This window comes from Saccoglossus kowalevskii, chromosome 1 (assembly GCF_978046115.1).
Source record: "Saccoglossus kowalevskii chromosome 1, keSacKowa6.1, whole genome shotgun sequence".
NCBI classification, from domain to species: Eukaryota; Metazoa; Hemichordata; class Enteropneusta; family Harrimaniidae; genus Saccoglossus; species Saccoglossus kowalevskii.
This window is the reverse complement of record NC_140641.1, coordinates 18,934,498-18,954,866: the sequence shown is the minus strand read 5'-3', so window position 1 is coordinate 18,954,866 and position 20,369 is coordinate 18,934,498. Positions and strand designations below refer to the sequence as shown.

Below are 20,369 nucleotides of genomic sequence, written 5' to 3'. Positions count from 1 at the left end.
ATGGTCTTCAAGTTCACTCCCTAAACTACCACTTTTCCCACAATTTGGCAACCTGTTTTAACAGTCTATGCAACGACATTTCTGGGGATAGGTTCATATAGCGTGTGCCGATTTATTCGCTTAGTGTTGGGAAGTTTCGGATTTGAGCCGAATATATCCGGACGGATTTTATTCTGCTTGTCTGTGGCCGGCTTTTGAGAGAGGGTTGTGTGGGGGTGTATTACTGTAACTGTAACTGTAATGTCACTTACTGATTATATGGTACACCCCAGGAATCAATAATTCATGTTAAAGTGAAAATAGAATGCTAGGCACTGATTCTCCGGGTGTTTCAAGTTGTATTGGTTTCTGTTGACAGCAGTGGCTAAACCATTTTTGTTTTAAAAATAAATTTAATATATAAGTATTACCACTAACGTATATTGCCTAAGACAATGTCAATACTGAGAAATATTCATAACCATATAAATAATCATACACAAAGTACGACAAGATGGCAATTTTTCAATCGCCTGTTTCGAAATGAAAATACCGCTAGAGCTAACCCTATCTTAAACTATTTAAATATACATCATCACTAAATGATTAAATATCAACTATTAAAATACAAGCGATAAGATTATCTCTGTCACGCAGGTGACATACCGACTGTGTATCGATATCCAGGTGTCCGTGTAGCTCTTGATAGTGTTTTCAACACTGCTTTTCAACAAGTCGATCACGCCTCTCACATCCGCCGATGTAATGGCCTCGTCTAGAGTTGACGGACAGGCCACTGAAGACGATGTCAAATGGGGTGCTGTTATTGTACCACGCATTACCTGGTACATTGCGATTTGCATAAATCAGGCAATCGTTCATATATAGCAAATACACGATATGACATGTGATGACTATGATAACAGTGGTAGAAACTTTCAAGAAACGTGTCGATTTCAAGACAATCTACACCTCATAACGCACAATAACTGTTGTATACATATACCTCGTGAAATTAACAGCACAGATTTATATGTGGGGCCAGCAATAGTGTTGAACTGCCGTATATGGGAAAACTACCGATGTTTCCTGGCAACATATTTTCTCTTTTAATGTGAACGTATCGGTGTGAACAAGCCCTGTACAACAGGGTAGCAAATACAGAATGTTGATAAAACAGTAAATCACCCAATCCTTGTGTCCATGTAGACTGTGGTGGCCGATAATAAATACTAAGTATACACCAGCTATCGCACATGTCATTTACTCCACAGTTGTTTATGCTGTATACCAATTTCCACAGAGACTACACCGAGTTGTAAGTAAAAGTCACACCAGTGCATAACAGCAGTACATTACGACTGTGTACAAGATATTTAAGGGTCAGTCATGTTACCCGACTACGCACAATACCGTTGCTGTTATGATGATTTCCAGTCAGGTGTAACTGTATCTACTAGTGAGTTATATATCAAACACTAATCCTAGGTTGTGGAAATCTGACAAAAGACCAACTTAAACAAATATTATGTAGGTATATACATAAACAACGGCACGCACCTGTCTAACAGTGTTCTCGGTTCAGTTGAAAAAAGAAAACAGAATTTAAGGACAATCCGAATTAAACACCTCAAAATGAGCTCATTTCGTGCAAAACAAATGTACTGATATATTACGTGATGTGATGGCGCATTGTCGATGTGACCCAAACTTTGTGACGAGTCGGATTATTTTTCATTTAGATGTAGCATTGCAAGAAGAAACTGACTGCTGTCATAAAGGTGCGTCGCCTTCAACGTTCACATTTACTCGTGGCGGGGGCTTGCAATCAAGCCACAACGATGGTCATTCGTGTAAATTGGCAACATGTACGGATTATTTGTTGTTTTACCGGCATAGAACAACGTAGCTGCCATGGAATACTTTAGAAATCAATATATATTCTCTTAAGTTCACCACCGAGGGCGTGAGTTCGGCTCACGGCGAGCGTTCAGACAACTGATCTCAGCACGTTTTGATCCCAACTCTTTAATTTTAAATCGAGTTCATTTCGAAACGACTCGAGCGTTCACGCACATGTTTTAGCTCGTATCGATCCGGTCTCAACGCTCGGCACGTGCCGAGATCTCTAACGTGAACACCACTATAGTCTTACATCTCACTGGTACCTAAGCGGCACTTTTTTATGCAATGTGCTGCCAAAAGGTCAAAAGATTGTCAATTTTCACGTGCTTGGCAATTGTTAGAGCTGGGGTATTATCCTTATCCGTGTGTGTGTATCATGGAATCTAGTATCCCTTACGTATCACCCGTGAATTGGCAACTGAAGCGTTTCATTACTGCAATAAACTGAATGATCGTTCTATAATATGAGATATGTATGCATACTTGCTGGCTCGGGAAGATGACTGTGGGTTGACCCCAAAGGAAGCCCAGGGCATAATTAGAGAGTCTACCCAATTCACTTCATGATTAAGTCTTTGTCCACCACGTCGGAGTGTCTAATACAATGTATATTGTTACGATCGCCAACTTGTTTCTCCGATAGTGTGTCTCATTTGGGAATTATTAAACAATGTGGTCTAATAATATATGCGAATGCTTATAGCATCAACAACATAAGCATTACACAATCACAAGAAAGGTTACTAATCCCCCAGGCTAGTCCACTGAATATTACCGAGCGTGTTTGTCCCATCAACAGTTATCGTCAGTCGCTGCACTAAGACTGATGTAAAACGAATCGCAAGAGATATGTCCAACATAAGCGGTGAGGGAATTTACGTAATACTAAGCCGTCCACCGAATCAACAATGTTATCGTCAACAGGTGAGTTCACTTATCATATTACGAGTACGTGAAATGAAAATACGACGCATTTCGGGATACTCAAATATACGAAGTTTATCAGAAATCTTTGATGTATTGAGTATCCCTATCCCAGCCATGACCTGAGGGAAACACAATACAATATTATACAGTACTGGGTAACTTCATCTGAAACATTTGTTAGATATTCGTTCTCAACCGGTGTTCTCATTTGAAAATACGGTTTCCTCACATGCCTTTCAAAACTTGTATTTTAAATAATTCAAACTATGACGAGATTAATTGAAATGTTCTAGTCAGTTTTGTAATTACTTCCATGTTCATTATGTCATACCTACTCCGTGGAAGGTGGTGACTTGCGTACCTTCATAAAAGATACATTTGCGAATAGTCTAAGGTTCATGTAAATGAACTACGAGGAATACTGTTGACCTTGACTGTGTATAGAATAAAGCCTGAAAACGAGGACTATTCTTGGATATGAAGTCTGTCCCTAAAATAAAGGGCCAAGGCCGCGGTCAATGAATTAGTTCTGCTATCAGCTCGCAGGACGTTATTCGAATGGTATGTTTGACGTAAGCATTCCTAATTATTGTTCTCAGGCGTGCATGCTGGATCGAATGAAACTCTGTTCATATGGCGTACATTTGATCGGTGCCAAACCTCGACTCGATCTGAGAATCACGTCTTGCTGTACATAACCTTATTTACGAGTGAAGATTGACGTCACTGGCGGACAATTATGACCATACACGCGATGTTCTGCAATATTATTAATATACATATTTTTATCGTTAGAAAACACTCTTTGTTGGGTTATTTAGCCTGAATATCACAATTCTAACGGACTCAAAACACTAACTAACTAATTCGGAAAGCAGTTTGGAAATTAATTGAACGGCGACGTTATTCGCTGTTCCTTCATATACATTTGGTTACATCATATCGGAACCGACTTTCAACTAAAATTATTTATGGGGACCGAATATCGTGTTTTCGGCTCGAGCCGAATGCGTCCATGCACCACACAAATTTGCTGTTTACTTCGAACTGACAAGGCCAATTTGAGCACAACTAAGTCGATGAGTTCTCATACGGTGAAACGCACAATAACGTATGTTTACTCATACAGGTTTTATGCCGGGGTGGTATGTGAAAAACAAATACAATCGCCAGGTCCTTGCATTTATTTGGGAAGGCAAAATAACTGATTTGAACATATGTTTGCGAAGTTATTACAAAGGTGGGCATTGTATCTTCGCAACACATGGTTCTCAACGGCCCAGTTAGAAATTTCGAGTATATTACTTAAATTTTGTACCGTGATAAATGAATGATGTACAATAAAATATAAATTCATCTGACAAACGAAATCTTTGTTTAAAAATGGGTTTGTATAGACCCCCACTTATCTGTTAAGGTGGGTATGAATGCAAAATACTATTGACATGGACCAAAAATCATAGTGATATTACAGTCCATTCATCACGCACAGTGTATTCAACGAGTTAATATAAAGCCAATATCACATAATAGAGACCAATTACTATTCATCGTGGTTGTATACAGATAGATATCTGTTGAGCTGTTGCTATGATAATATTTGTCGGGCTATGGGTATCCAAGATGTTGATATGATATCTCAAACATCAACTGACATATGTCTCTCTGCGAGGAGCGATTTAACTAACATGCTGTTTTCAACACAGGTCTGTCGATCGAGAAATTGACAATGATGTTGCGGGCAAAACTAAGCTTGTTTCCAAGAGAAACCCTTGCTTAAAATTTACCTTGAAACAATCAATATATTGTTGAGTTGAAAAATCATTCCACACATTTTTGTTTTCATGGCAACCATATCCACTTCTCTACCATCATTCAATACCTTGGTCATTGCATCGAAACCTACATAAAACTTCATGAAAATCTGTAGTTATAAATAAAACAATTCCCGAAATAGTTGCTTCTATAGCAGCCGTATCTGAATCTTCGTCCCAATTTAATTGACTGGTCCGTACTAGGAACAACGTTAACTTTCTTAAACACATATGAGAATGCATAACTAACCGTTCGAGTCCACCCCGAAATTGTTGTTTCTATCACAACTGTATTCATAGTTATACCAACATCAAATATGTATTTGTGCTTATATCAAGGGTGACCTCTCCTATAAATTGCGTGAACATCGATGTACAACTTTTTAGTTATCCTGCGAAAAGACAAACCAACAAACAAACAAACAAACAAATAAACCAACGCTTCCGATAATATTACCTCTTGGCGGAGGTAATATTGTCATACACAAAGGCATGCGGTTGACTAATTCCATTTTTGTCAATATGAACATTATATAGGTCTTTAATTTCACCCTGACCTATGCAGGGACTCAAACGGCACTCGTAAATAATCCTCTATTGTAAAACGGAGTTCAAGCTACGAAAAAAAAAAACTTTCCCACTGGGAATAATCCGTAACGCGTCGAACGCCCTCGGCTTGATTTGGGCTTATTCCAACACGCGTACGGTTAACTCTTTATATTATATTATATTCTAAATTAGCTACAAAATATCAACGAATAAAATACAGCTGCACACTACGACACAATGTGACATCCACTGGAAATATCAAAAGCAGTTATGATGTTTTAGTCCATATCGAAGAAGTGACGGTGACGTCAACTCTGCTCCAAAAAACCACTGCAGCAGTGAGTAACCGTTCGCCTGTCAAATAACATTGACACCACTATGTAAAACATTTTCATTATCTAAACGTTGGTGAAATTCTATTGCAGAAATATGTGTATACAGAGTGCGCATGTGCACCAGTCATTGCTATATCGGTCTAATATAATAATATTTTTATCCCATTATCATACTATAACTTTGGGCGGAGCCTCGGAACGATGTCATTTTGATATTCAATGCTTTTCAAATTGGTTCGAAACAATGTTCTGCGTTAAACAAAAAAAGTGATGAAAAAGTACTGTGACATATCAGTAAACAGATGCGAATGTGGATGGTTTCATCGAAATATTGCAATTATGGTGATTATTTGAATGGGAACGAGCCGTGCGTGGCTACGAGCGTTTAGAATGTTAACCATAACAGTCACCATGCTTGTAAGGTTACTCACGAGTTTTTTGTCTTTTTCCATTTTGTATTCAATGAAGCAGAACCAATATACTCCAAACTACTATTTTATTTTTTCACATAATATACACATTCATCTACAGAGCATAATTGTAATTTCTGCAGCATTAGTGTTCAGTTTAAAATAATGAACATGATTTGTGTACGTATGTCGAAAATTTAGATGATATTGTACTGACGGTTTAATAAGCGATCAGTGTGATATTATTTTGAGAAAAAATATATGTTCATGAATAAATTCATAAATGCAGTTATTAATGTATGTTCACTGCTTAATATTTATTGGTGTGTGGAAATGTACAGTGACCGGACCGCTGTCTAATTTCATTTTGTATGTTGACAATACACCAACTTCTTCGTGAACCGTTTCGTTATTAATCACTTTATTCATCGACGACCCGACAGTGCGTGCTATTATAATAATGAAAACGCTATAAGTGGTATTAATTGTTCAGTACTAATGCCCTCTCTAGGCAAACATGTGTTGTAATGTAGACTTAATAATATTATTTTCAGTTTGATGGGGATGCCATTTCTAGATCGGTATTCTGGAATTAACTTGAGTGGAATTAGATTGAGGGAAATTAAATCATTTATATAAAGTGGTGGTGGAGTTCCTTACCCTGTTTTGCGTGTTTTTAATGCTGTCCGTTGTCTTCTCCAAAGGCTCCACTTTGTTACCGTGAGATAGAGAGACGCTCATAATTTCGTGTCGTCACAGGTCAAGTCCAAGTAAACGGGACGAACAGCACCGAGTTTTTTTAAAAAGAGTTTTCAGGTTTCTTGCACATGCGTTAAAAATAATCTTGTCGTCATAGAGATGAGTCACATGACCACTTAAAAGATCGCGGCTAGGGGGTGTGGTTTTGTTTTATCAGATCTCTAAGCCGAACAAATACGTACGCCATCCGAAAGATTAAGCTTGGTTGATTAAGCCGCTGTGGACATTGAACTATAAAACAACGACATATATTGAATCCTGCACCAAGGTCCATGATTGAATTGATATGAATAGGTTACCATGGAAATTAAAGTCAGTTACGTGTAATAAGAATAAAACGCCCTCATATAATCCTGCGAATAACTCCCCCCAAAGCATAATGTCTTACCGGCTTTAAACATTCCAATGTGTGGTCGTTGCCATCATGCAGTTAACGTTGCTGTTGTATTTTGTTCAAGTTGGTTTATCGTCGGGTACATATAATAAGTATGATTATGGTTTGTACGCATTTTGAGCTCTTTGTACGCTTGGCAGAAAATTTCATTCCACAAATGTAAGATGTCCAGGCGTACTATCTAAGTAGAGTCTGTAGTATTCGTGTTAATGTATTCAATAATATTTTCAGTGATTGGCTGTTTTAAGTACATGTATTGTAAGGTGTGTTTTCGAAACTAATAATTATATCAAAATGAACCAGAAGAGCACGTCATTATCTTATATATTTACGCCACAAATTGTCATTTATGAAGATTATAGTCATTCATCTCAATTAAAAGCAGAAGCATTTTAAATAATTCAGCCAATACCCATGCCATGATCATTATATAAACGCATATACTTAGCAACCAATCTCTTATATTAAATCACCATCAAATTTGTTTACCTGATAAAAATAGCTGTGTGTATGGTGAATATAAAACATCGACATATATTGATTGAGGCCACTGCGATGTCATGAAAAGTAAAGTGAGTTATGAATAATAGAAATACCACATCTTCGTTCTACATTGCCAGACAGCATAAGAAACATAATATCTTAGTAATTCATGACTTTGAACATTTCAATGTGAGGTTTTTTCAGTCAGGCATGGTTTTATGATGAATCCCGTACCATAAGATAAACGTGAAGGTATGCTGCGTGAGTACTGTTAATGAACTTGTATGGTTCGTCAAAATACGTTCAATTATTGATTATAATTATATTTAATAATTCAACCAAACAAATACATATGTTCATTACACGAGCCTTGATCCTTCTACACTGACTACTTAAGATGCAGGCAGTATGGAAGAGCAACCGCACTCATCAAAAGTCAAAGATACATATTATTGCACCCCTCCCCATCTATTAAATAGATCCGCTGAAGTGTGACAAAATTCACACCTCAATAAAGACATGTTTTCTTATTACTTGATTGCATATGGTAGCAGCTTTTGTCGCCAAAAAATCTATTTTCTAAGCCAGGAAAACAAATTAAATTATCTAGCAAATCTGTTTATCTGGTAAAGTGGCTGTGTAAAACACACCGGCATATCTTGAATTGAGATGACTACGTTACCATGGAAGCTAAAGTCAGTTACGAGTAATACGAATATAAAACATTGATAGAATCCTACATTATCACGATGGAAAGCTAACACAAGCTTGAAGTGTTCATGACTTTCAACATTCCAATGTGTTATCGTTGCCGTCTTTGTTGCTTTGTTGGTTAATTGCGTATCATAGGGTAGACCTGACAAGTATGATTCCGGCATGTTCTACGTACACTTAGGATTGTCCTCGTGCTCGTTACAGAAAAGTTCAATCAAGTTAAATGTCGAATGCGTTGGTCATGATCTCATCAATGCAGTATTTGCCACGTTTGTATGTTTTTCGTTAGTGTATAGTTCGAAGTTATTATCTATACATTTTAAGAGTTTCTTTGAAACGGTTGCTCAAACAAACTAAATTATACGAATAACTATTAACGTGACGTCTGATTTTTCATCCAATCTCTTAAAACAATGTATTAAGTTCTAGATCACGTTGCTTGATCTGCCACGTGACAAGTCATCTCGGCATTCATGTAGTATATTATAGACAATGTTTTCTTCGTCTTCCGGTGCTATACGCCCTCTATATACGTTAAATAGCAGTAAATATAAGCCTTGCAAATGGTGAAAGAGCTTGAAGTGCAATAAATTATTCACTACTATTACGATAGTCAATAAAGTCACATTTGTATTCCTGTGAATGTGCACCTGTTTCTTTAATGTACAGGTATTAAACGGACATGCTTTTATTCATATGAAGCTTGTAAACGGGTGTGCTCGTAATTTTATGCAGATTGCATAACGGATCGTGGTCGATAATCAGCCTTGACACATCGGCTCATATGATTGTAATCTCCATTTTGAACATCTAGAACGATCAGTGCATGTAATGGTGATTATTCAGGCTATTGATTTATTCACAGGTGCCAAGTAAACTAAAAGTTTAAAATATTGTATTTTCACTTTTAGCTTGTTTGGCTATTATAAAAATCTAAACAGCGAAAGTCTCTACGATATACGAACAAGGGTTTTCTATGTTAAAAATTAGAATTATATGAATATGTTATTATGTATTATGTATTTACTCAAAAAGTATGGATGGGTTTTTATTATAAGAGGCGTTGTCCTTGGTAACAAGCATCAGTTGACTATAGGTCAATGACTATTCGTTGCCAGTCATCCCAAAAAAATAGAAAGGCTGTCTTCCAAACATCAACCAGTCAAAATTGATTTTAGGAGAGATTTGAAAAGTAGCCGCTACATATCTTTCTAAGTGTGAAGAACATACTAGTATGACTAGAGGGTATGGGCAATATATCAGCCGAAGAATATGTTTAAGAATGAGAGATTTGAAAAGTTCCCGCCATAGAACATACCAGTAATTTTTAATTTCTCACATACAATCACAAGTCAGTCTTACGATTGCGCCATAGCTCCGACTATATGTTTTATTTGTTGATATCTCATTACCCGGTCGCACTGCCCTCTAACTTTTCAAAATGATCAAATCGATAGATGGCGCCATGCTAGTTTTAACGTGGAGGGACAATTCTGGCTTAGCGCTATGTAAATAGTTATCAAATTGCTGTGATAATAAAAAAAGATTGCACTCCAAACGGTCGTATAGTTGGTAGCCAAATTTAGACTAAACTCCGAACATGCGTACACTATGCTATTGTCAAATTTCATAAACGCTGAAACAGGTACTTTGATTTCAACGTAATGTCCATACAATGTCCTGTACTCAATCGAATCAAATCTACATGCTACTGCATAACCAGCGACAGGCCTAGGGGAATCAGAATGCTCATTTGTCCGCTCATTAGTTTCTTTGGATTCCATTCAGTCTCATGGCAAACTTGTCAATGCCGCGTATCTGAAGCCTGTTCGTATCCATAAAGTCATTGTTGGATTAACTTAAAGTAGTGTTGTGGTCACTCTGGACGCCGATATAAAGGCATGATGGGTTACCGCCCACATTTAATAAGATAACTGACTTTGTTAAGAGAGATGCCACTAAATAGATGTAATATCTTCCAGACTGCTCAGATACTTCACTCAATGCAATTGACAATAGCGTTAACAATCACAGGGGTCGTGGCTGAGTCACGAACTTGCACGCTATCCAAAACATATATTCGTCGGTCCAATGATTCCATACATTGCATGACTAAATAAATAACAAGCTTATATACCACATGTGCCTAAAATGACGTTAGTCCATTTTTTTACGCATTGGAAAAATCAGTTAATAAATACAAAGAAACCGAGATGAGAAATGTGGACGAGAGAGAGCATGCGCTGGATAATATTTTAACTAGTATGCTCTATTAAGCTAGTATCACTAGTATTACCAAATCTATGCAAATGTGTCATGATTTATTTCAGAACCTTTGTTTAAATGTGTACCGAGAATGCTTTCTAGTCCTGTAATTCACTAGTAGTTAACGCCGTTGATTGACCATTATTCCGTGACAGAGCATTGTACATGAAACCCCAGACATAATTACACCTCTCGTTGCTTTGTGCATAGTGAACTTCCTACATTCATCATTGTAAAATCTAAACGTGTGTCACTAACGTAGCAGATTTGGCGGGGTCCCCGTGAGATACTTCCATTCATTAAAAAAAAAAGTGTGGCGTCTACTATACACGAGTGGTTTATATATACTATTACTGACAACAGAATACTTATATATGGTACAATCTATTAGCATGGGCTACTGCAGACATTAAACTTGTTTTCAAGTCTTAAAACGTAATTTTATACCAAAGGATATAATTGCACATCGTGTTATTTGAGATATTCAAAATTAAACTCAATGAATTGTTGATGTGACATGTCAAACATATAAAGCAGACATTGGAGGGAACACGATTCAACTGACACAACCATACAACAGGTACAACTTTACAATTTAGTACCAATGATTCAGATTCTTTTCATGGACATTCCAATGCCCGAATAAAAGCCAGTGCTCTTTACCGAGCGAAGCGTGTTGATTCAAAGTGTGAGGCGTTAGTGTCGAGAGTATAGGTATACATGAGCAGCCATGCGTGCGTTAAAGGTGTTTTACTATTAACGTTTATAAGTGTAAATATTCACTCGTATAGTGTATATATGAAAGTCCCAACTTGAGCGAGTACGGGCCTCAAACAGTGGACAAAACATGTTTGAAATGCGGGGAGAAGTCTTTGACAATTACTGACAAACTGCAATACGTTACAGACTTCCAACTCTCATAAAAGCGATTTTTGTGAGCAACTAACGCTAACCATGACTCAACAAACTCTAATCTTATAAGACCATTTTTAGCACGCGTTCATGTGCTGATTAAATTCAGCGGAGCCGCCAACCGTGTAACTTGGCGTCTGTCGATTTGCCGCAATGTGCTTAGCCTAATTTGCATTTTAACTTGTGTCTGCGACAAAATTGGCCCGAATACCTCGCAAAGGGTATATTTTTAAGCAATTTCGATTGAAAATATAGAAATTATTAATCTGATTAAAATTATCTGTTCACATTAAAGCTGGGAGTATGCGTCAGATGGCCATAGCGTGTCATTGTGAGCTTTTACGTTTTAACGTGTGTTGTTATCGTCGCTTGGGACTCAATTCCCGCGCGTGCGCAGGTGACGATCCCCCCGCTTTAACATTGACTGAGCTGCTAGACAGAATGTGTCCTGTTTTGTTCACATTGTCCCCCCTTTAAAGCGGCGCAATTCGAAAACAAATTCTCATTACATAATTTTCCCAGACACACTTTAGCTACTCACATTGTTACTAAAAAAATACACAGACGTGCTTAAGTCTGCTTTCACGAGCCGGTGACCTTCTATGGTCACTTCCTCCTAATCTTATCACATTCTACTGAATCAACTTTCCACAATACTGAAATTCACGATAATAAAAAAACCACAACAATAAAAAAGACAATGCAATTCCCTGACACTCGTCTTTCACCAACCATAAGGATTCATTGAATAATTGATTGTAAACATCACTCGGTGATGGATAATCGTTCTTATCATTCGGGGCGGTTTTAATTATTGAAGTAAGCGTCGGTAATTCAGCGAACACGATAAACAAACTGATTTTCAAAGTCGTGATGAAGTTAATGAACGCTGAATGAAAGGTATGGTCGGTATATATAAGCCGAAGTGAATGTTACACGGGAATGAACGAATACTTTAGATTATATACACCTATCATTTCCAGATTGGTATGCATTTGCTTGGGGAATGAGAAATACACATCAAGACGAAGTTTAGTAGAGAGATGTATTACATAAGACAGTCGACAAAACTGGTTATGTAAACCGCTGATCGACTTAGAAGTGTTGTGCTGGCCGTTTTACAATTTGTAAAAAAATGAATAAAGAAGACTGTGTGCATTGTCACCCCTTTTACCAATAAATTGGTCCACGTGTCACGACCTCTTTCGATTGTCTCCATGTATTGCTGTTTATGCCTCGAATTCAATTAGGGCACAGGATTTAAATTACCGAGTATTGCGTTGATGTTAAGATTTAAGACACAATGATTAGACACATTCTGTAAAAGGTTCCCGGATTAACGATCGCATGAAACGAACACAGCGGCACTATCTCTAGTATAGTGACGATGGACGAACTTCAAATAGGCCCAGATATGCTCCACACTCCGGTAAGCTAAATGAATGTTTGACCTAGCACGTTGGTTCGTTTTCGAACAGAATAGATACGCAATCTTTTTCGGAAGCACGATATGTGATGAAATCAATATCATATACATGCTGTAACCGGTGTAGTCAGTGGAACAAGATATAACTCTTTTCAATATAGTATAGTATAATAGAATGTAATTATTGAACACGAACTGCTCATGAAAGTTTTATTAAATTGGAGTAAGAACACTTCAATTATTCATTATTAAGGGAATCGACCGTATCGCTGTTAATAATACACAAGAAGAAGCAGGTGACAAAATGGCTCGTGTATTAGCTTGGTTTGTCCATGATTGCAAATGGACAGTATATGTATATATCGTAGTCGCGTGTATCATTACGGAATCCTGTGATTTCCCTTTGTCTTATTTGTCCCATAAAATAACAAATATTAGTTAAATGCATATGAATATGTTGAAGTAGTTTCAGCTGTATAGATTGCATAGTTTGAATATTACATTGAATGACGATTGCGAAATATATAAGTAATTACGTCTGTGTTTCCCTCTCAGAGACGGAGTCTTGAATTGCCTTTTGTCTGAATTTACCTCGACCCTATTACCTCCGAGTAATAAATTACTTAGTGATATATATTAAACAACACCATACAATTATAATTGGTTTGAAATAGCAAACGACAGTTAGCGCATTTATTGCAAAACAAAATGAGAAATTGGAAAGCGGTATATTTCCAACTTATCAAAAATAAATCGATATCTTCCCGAATAAGGTGTGCACGACGTGGAATATGTACATGCGCCTGTACATCGTAGAAAACTGTATTAGCGCCCTGCCCTGTATGTCAGTTGGATGTGGATTTAGTAATTCGATCGCAAGTATACTATACACGCCCGTGAAGAGTGTAGTGACCTTCACTGAGGTTTCAACACTATGTAATACAGACTCAGTCTCACAGGGACCAACGTACTCGTGAATCATTTATTTATTATGCTACAATTAATTATATGAAACCACGGTATTATATATTAACGCGTGGACGTTAGGCGTTCCAGAATTAGATTCATCCCGTTTGAAAATCGGACCACAGGAGTTGTTTGTAAGTAAGTAGTTTTAAAACACACCATTAATACAGAAAGTTTAAGCTATTTGAATTGTTGTATAGATCGATGGAGTAATCAGTATGCAATCAATTTTCTTCATTCTGTAACCCACACACCCTGGGATCACTCGCAATACCTCAGCAAAGTTCATTGTGCTCGAAAGCAATCGTATCCATTACTTTCATCTTGAGCGGGTGACCCTGTATATCCACCATGGTATCAATGTCACCCAGCACTTAATTTCTCACAAAGTGCCAGGCATTATAAAAGTGTCTATTTCGTAACTTCACGAAATAAACATGTGAAGCAGGTGAAATCTCATCACGCGATTTAATTCTGTTGCATATTACCGTGATTATCGTACATATACGTCTACGTACCTGTCATTTACACCATGCTTGTTATTTGCTGTGCTCATAATTTCTCTTGCCGTTTGTATGCTAACTTTAGCGCGGCAAAATCGTATGTGACACAACCTGGGCTAAAACAAACCACCAGTAAATATAAGTCTACAAGTGGAACACAAAAGCTGCCTCCAGCCACACAAAAAATGACGCAGGCGTGAGACTTACTGTGTTATGTTCATTACACCTATTAACGAATTTCTAATGTAAATGTTGCTGAGGTACTATAAGGCGAATATACGCAACGCCATATTCATATTTTATATTCGTCTTGCTAACAGCAGTTTATAGCGGTGTTGCCTCACAGGGATATCCAGTTACCATGGCAACAGAGATGCGCCTATGTACCCGAATCGACAGTACTGTACAAAGTTTCGTTGATATGTGTTTTGAAGCGTTTGATACACATAAACAGTATTAAAATAAGATCAAACATGTAGTTACAATATGTATTGGTCATTGTGAACGTCTGTCTTTTTTTCCCTGCAGGTGAGATTAAGTCAGTGTTGTATAGGGAAATCGTGTGACCATGGCAACATGGCCGTGTAGTTACAACTCAAGGCAATATATACAATAGCAGTACTGTTCATTAATCTTACAAATGTGTCGTTAATATAACGCACTGTTATTATTATCAGCAACATTTCAAACATTATTATATATAGATCTTCATCGTCATTTTGATGTGAAACTTCTCCACCATCGAATGTGTCTGACAGGAGTGAACATAAAACCACAACAACAGTGTAAGAAATTAAATCTCTAATTAAAACTTATGATTCAAATTTAGAGATATATGCATTGTTATAATGTTTTATATACAAATTCATAATGTATAACTGCATACAGTCAAGTGTAGTACAGAAACACCTGGACAGTTTTAATAACATGGTATTAAATAAATATCATCATCATGATTCGTATGATTATGAACAAACTTTCCTACAATTAGATTTTTTTGCAATGTGTCCATTCACAACACACTAACATCTAGAGTCTCTACTGCAAAACATACATGTAGGCTTATCACAAAAATAATCGGTGCACATGCTTTTAACCCCAACTTTCTTAATGGGTTGATAATTAACTCAATTTTATAATAATGTTTCCGTTTTCAATACGAGTTGTTTGCTTGGAAAATTACACATTAGAAACTCGTTCATGTATTATGTTGGCGTTAATGAATATATTAAATCTCTGTTTGGAAAAGTATAGACCTCGCAACAGTACGGTGAAATAAACATAGCTTCAACATTTTGCTCGACTAAACAGTTTGAAATCCGGTATATTTCAACACACGTAACTCGATATTTTTCTTAAACAAGGTGTGTTCTTCCCGTTCCCGTTACGTTAAATGTGTACATGGGCGGATTCACATCATAGGAAACAGTCTCATCGTCATACCCTACGTCAGTTGTATGTGGATTTAGAAATTCGACACAAAATATTCAACACACCACTGAGCATGCAGTGACCTTTACTGAGGCGTCCACGGTATGTATCCCGACACCATCGCACAGGGTAAATAGTACACGCATTTATTTGTTATGGTACAATAATTTATTCCTTCAAGATATATATATGTACGTTAACTGGAAACAAGGTAGTAAATATCAACACAAGCGAGTGGACGGTTCGCACGGATTTTTACTTGACCCGTTTATACACCGGAACGTCGCTAGCAAAGACATTTGTAAGTATGTAAGTTTCACATACATCAACGATGCACACATGACTTATAGACAAACGGAGAAATTGGGATTCATGGTTATAAGTATAGCACACAATCTGTTTTGTAACTCTGAAACTCGGTCAGGCATTACTCGCCGGTCACTGCGATATTTAACTTTCCTTCGTCACAGTTCAATGTGTTCAAAAACACTTATCATCAAAACAACCACTATCATCGCGTTCACAGTTTTCAATATGAATGACTCATCGCTACTGTAATCGTATTCCTGTAAAACTGCATGTAAGGCTAAGACAACAACACGTTATTTTATGATGTCAGCGATGCAGTTCGGTATTGTACACACATTTAGTAAACACGAAATATAATACGTCAGAACAAAAAAAAACACCCATGCGATTTAAAACTGTTTCGTATTAACCCTATCAGCATCAATGTATAGTTCTTTTATGGTTAAGTTTATTTCAGGTTCAAGCTGTATTGCCTGTACTCACGCTATCACGTGGTTCTTCACATTATGTCCACTCATTTCTACTCGGCCGACAAAATTATAGATTAAGAGACATCATGGAAAATGGCTCATATACAATACACTAAAATTGTAACAAAGAAATTGCCCACAGGCCTAGCATGTTCATTGACACAGGCCTATAGGTTTATATTACCACCGAGGTGATGTTTATTGCGCTAGACCCATTGCCCCAATCCATAGTAAAAGTTGCTGATAAATTAACTTTGTCCCAGCCATAAAACGCGAGGCCATGTCTATCTTTTTACCAGTCACTGAGAACATTCATCTTCAATAATGTAGATGAGAATAAGGCAGTGTTGTATAGAGAGATCTTATGTTTTTATAGTTTCTCACGTAAAGTTTATATGATTCACTACAAATTGTATAGCTAGTATAGTCAACGGACTTTTTTTGTAAATGACCGCCGAGGTCTCGTTGACATCGTGATATCCTTGAGTCCTGATTCCCCTCTTAAACAGTGTTCCATTTCCTACAATCAAATACCTTGGTTATCTGATGATCGTGTAACAATTTCGGTTACAAAATTTCCCGGGAAAGTGTTCTAGGTTCTTCTTGTAATGTGGTGTTCTTATGTAAGGATTTTCCACACAAAAACGAAGAATGCGGTCGAATTTGATTAGCAATTGGCCTATTGTTACATCAACGGATTTTTTGGGTGTGAAAGTTGGGTATTTTCCCTAGATTTGCTTTATTTATATTCAAATTATTCGCATTTATTTTATTCTCACTTACTCATAAAAAATAGTTGTAATTATTTTGTGCCATGTCATAGAAAACAGGCGATGAACTTAGATTACGTCATGTTATAGCAATTGAAAATGCCATAAGGATTGTGTCATTCCATGTGAATTGAAGATGTCATAAAGGTTGTGCCGTGCCATACGTATGGAATATGTCATAACGGTTGTGCCGTGCCATATGTATGGAATATGTCATAAAGGTTGTGCCGTGCCATGTGTATTTAAGATGTCATAAAGGTTGCGTCATGTCATGTGAATTGAAGATGTCATAAAGGTTGTGCCGTGCCATATGTATGGAATATGTCATAAAGGTTGTGCCGTGCCATGTGTATTTAAGATGTCATAAAGGTTGCGTCATGTCATGTGTATTGAAGATGTCATAAAGTTTGTGCCGTGCCATGTGTATTTAAGATGTCATAAAGGTTGTGCCGTGCCATGTGTATTTAAGATGTCATAAAGGTTGTGCCGTGCCATGTGTATTTAAGATGTCATAAAGGTTTTGCCGTGCCATGTGTATTTAATATGTCATAAAGGTTGTGCCGTGCCATGTGTATTTAAGATGCCATAAAGGTTGTGCCGTGCCATGTGTATTTAAGATGTCATAAAGATTGTGACATGCCGTGCCGCAAAAGGCACGCATATATGCAAATAAAGTCCTAAACATTTCATTTTATAATAAGGCAGAATACTCGTCGTTTTCTGTTTCACTGAAGCAGAAAGTTCGATTGTTCATACGAACAATAACAAAATGTGTTGCTTCAACAACCTAAGGATGTTAGTGGTAAGAAATAAGTGCTTTAAAAGTTTCGTATCATCCTTAAGGATGCGGTAGAGTTATCATGCTCTAAAAAGTAAAAACTGTTTTCATGAGGAAATGTGTTTTGAAGCATAGCAAATTATATATTTTCTTGAAGCCCTTGTTCCTGGCGTTTTGAAAAAAATGATCTGCGACATGTACCACGAATTAGTCACGTGATTACTACGTAAACATGGAGGTGTTATTTTGAATAAAAATGAGTTTTGTATAAAAACCGTAGGGGTTTTGTAAAAAAAAGAAAGCTGAAAAATAAAGGCCGCATCAGCCCCGTCAATGCTTCGATAGTGTTAGGACATGGATCGCATATTTGTTTACAATTACATCAATTTACATTTTTTTTGTTATTTCACCCATAGACAAGGAATTTAAAAGCCTTTAATTTTCATTGCGAAGAGTTATCAAAAAATGCTTCAAGGGTTTTATTCTGTGCCAATACGTTATCAATGTGTGTGAATTTCATGAAAGTAGGTCAATTTCTGACGACGCACAACTCACTTGAATGACCTCTATGGCGCCAGATTTCTTCTGCCTGCAAACGCCAAAAAACAAAACGTTTGTCACGTTGCGCTAATTCTGGACATTTGAAGCATCAGATTGACTGATTTTTACAACAAAACACATAACATGGAGTAACTTAGTAGCCTTGCAGTAATAAAATCCAAAGCTATAAAGTTTTGGGTCCGTATTCGTCTACCAAAAAGAAGCGAAGTTGTTTCAGTACACAGCAGCCCCGCATAACGTTGAACAGTTAGAGAGATAAATGACGTCATCTCATTATATATTCAAATCATGTTTACATGCGAAGCGTGGTCTGTATAACCATGGACCTTCCATGGTAAAACAAACGTTTGCCTAGTAACCGGAGAAAGAGGTCGATATGCCTAAACGCCAACCCCTAGTGCTAATTAACTCAACAACATCCGACGTTATGTCTTGTTCTAGCTGACACTCGGCTTCCACCACAACTTCGGAAACGGCGTTCTTGCACGGACCTTTGTCGATGGGTGGCCCGGCGGCAATCCCACATAAGACACTAATTTGCTATACCTCGCCGACCTCTCCCAACTGCTCGTCCGACCAGTACAGATTTCCTGTTGATATTAAATTGTCTGCCCGACTTTTTGGAAGATGGAAATTGATCTTGTTTTGCTGACGAAATTTTACCCTCTTGGTTTGAATACTCAAACTTAAAGTGTGAATCCCATTGTACTGTCGGCAATGCGTTTCTGTTATAGGTAAAGTTTCGCTTCCTCTGAACTACGTTTTGAGTTTTTCCTTGGGGACCTAAGTAATAACTCTTCATTAACAAAAAAAGCAAAATTCACGAAAATAACTCTACCGCATCCTTAAGTATAAATTATCCCAATTATGTTGTTCTTGGTTGTCTGCCAAGCTGTAATTGCGCACACGGTGGAATAAAATATATTGTGTACAACAAAGCATATGACGTAAGCTTATAGCCGAGACAAAACACGGATTATCGTCGCTCACCACGTGTTGTGTAGTTCTATTAGCTCAATTGCACAATGATGTGTTTTTATCTTCAATACAAACAGTTTGCTTTGTAGATTAGATAAAAACTCGTTCATATAAACTAGGTATTTGTCAATGTCGGTAAATCTGTTTTCTTCCCAGCGAATTGCAAACCTCTCAATAACGATGCGATACCAACACAGCGTAGCAACAACAAAGGATGTTTCAGTGTTGACTCCGTGCTAGCTAGCTTTTAGTACGGCCACATAATCATTAGGCCTCGGGATATAGACTGATTTACAGAGATGACGCAACATCCTTCGGGACTACTAGACCTACGTCATTGCCCCTTGATCACTCCGTTTGTGTTTTATTATATAGCAAATAACAACAATAACAACAATTTATTAACTCATAACAACCTACTGAAGGAGGTTAAAGGTTACAACAACAACACAAATTACAGAACAAAATTAATCAAATTACAATGGCTAATAGTTTAAAGACAACCTAAAACAGACTAAATTGAAGTTAGTAACGGAAATATAAAATAAAGTAAAATGAAACACCAACAAAAAACTATAAACTGAATATAAAAACAAAAACCCAATGAATAGGTTTAAAAAAAAGTTAATGACTAAGTGCTGCTGTCTAATAGCAAAGCTGTATTTCAGATATTGTGCCAGAGGAATTGCTAAGTTATTATATGACATTATTTTTATGAATTTATTTTCAGG

At 37.1% G+C, this 20,369-nt stretch overlaps 1 protein-coding gene across 5 annotated transcripts in view; it reads left to right on the top strand.

Annotated features, from left to right (window-relative positions):
• Positions 1–2,701: 2,701 nt before the first annotated feature.
• LOC100367086 (uncharacterized) overlaps positions 2,702–20,369 on the top strand; it is a 30,052-nt gene continuing 12,384 nt past the window's right edge. The window contains exon 1 of one of the 5 annotated variants that reach the window (XM_085499756.1): positions 2,702–2,808. In XM_085499756.1, coding sequence (XP_085355882.1) covers positions 2,734–2,808 — 75 coding nt within the window. In that variant the 5' untranslated portion in view covers positions 2,702–2,733. Of the gene's footprint in view, positions 2,809–12,733; positions 12,876–13,847; positions 13,977–15,838; positions 16,082–20,369 lie in introns of those variants that run through there. The other 4 variants (XM_078013063.2, XM_085499758.1, XM_085499755.1 and 1 more) reach the window with 4 other exon arrangements.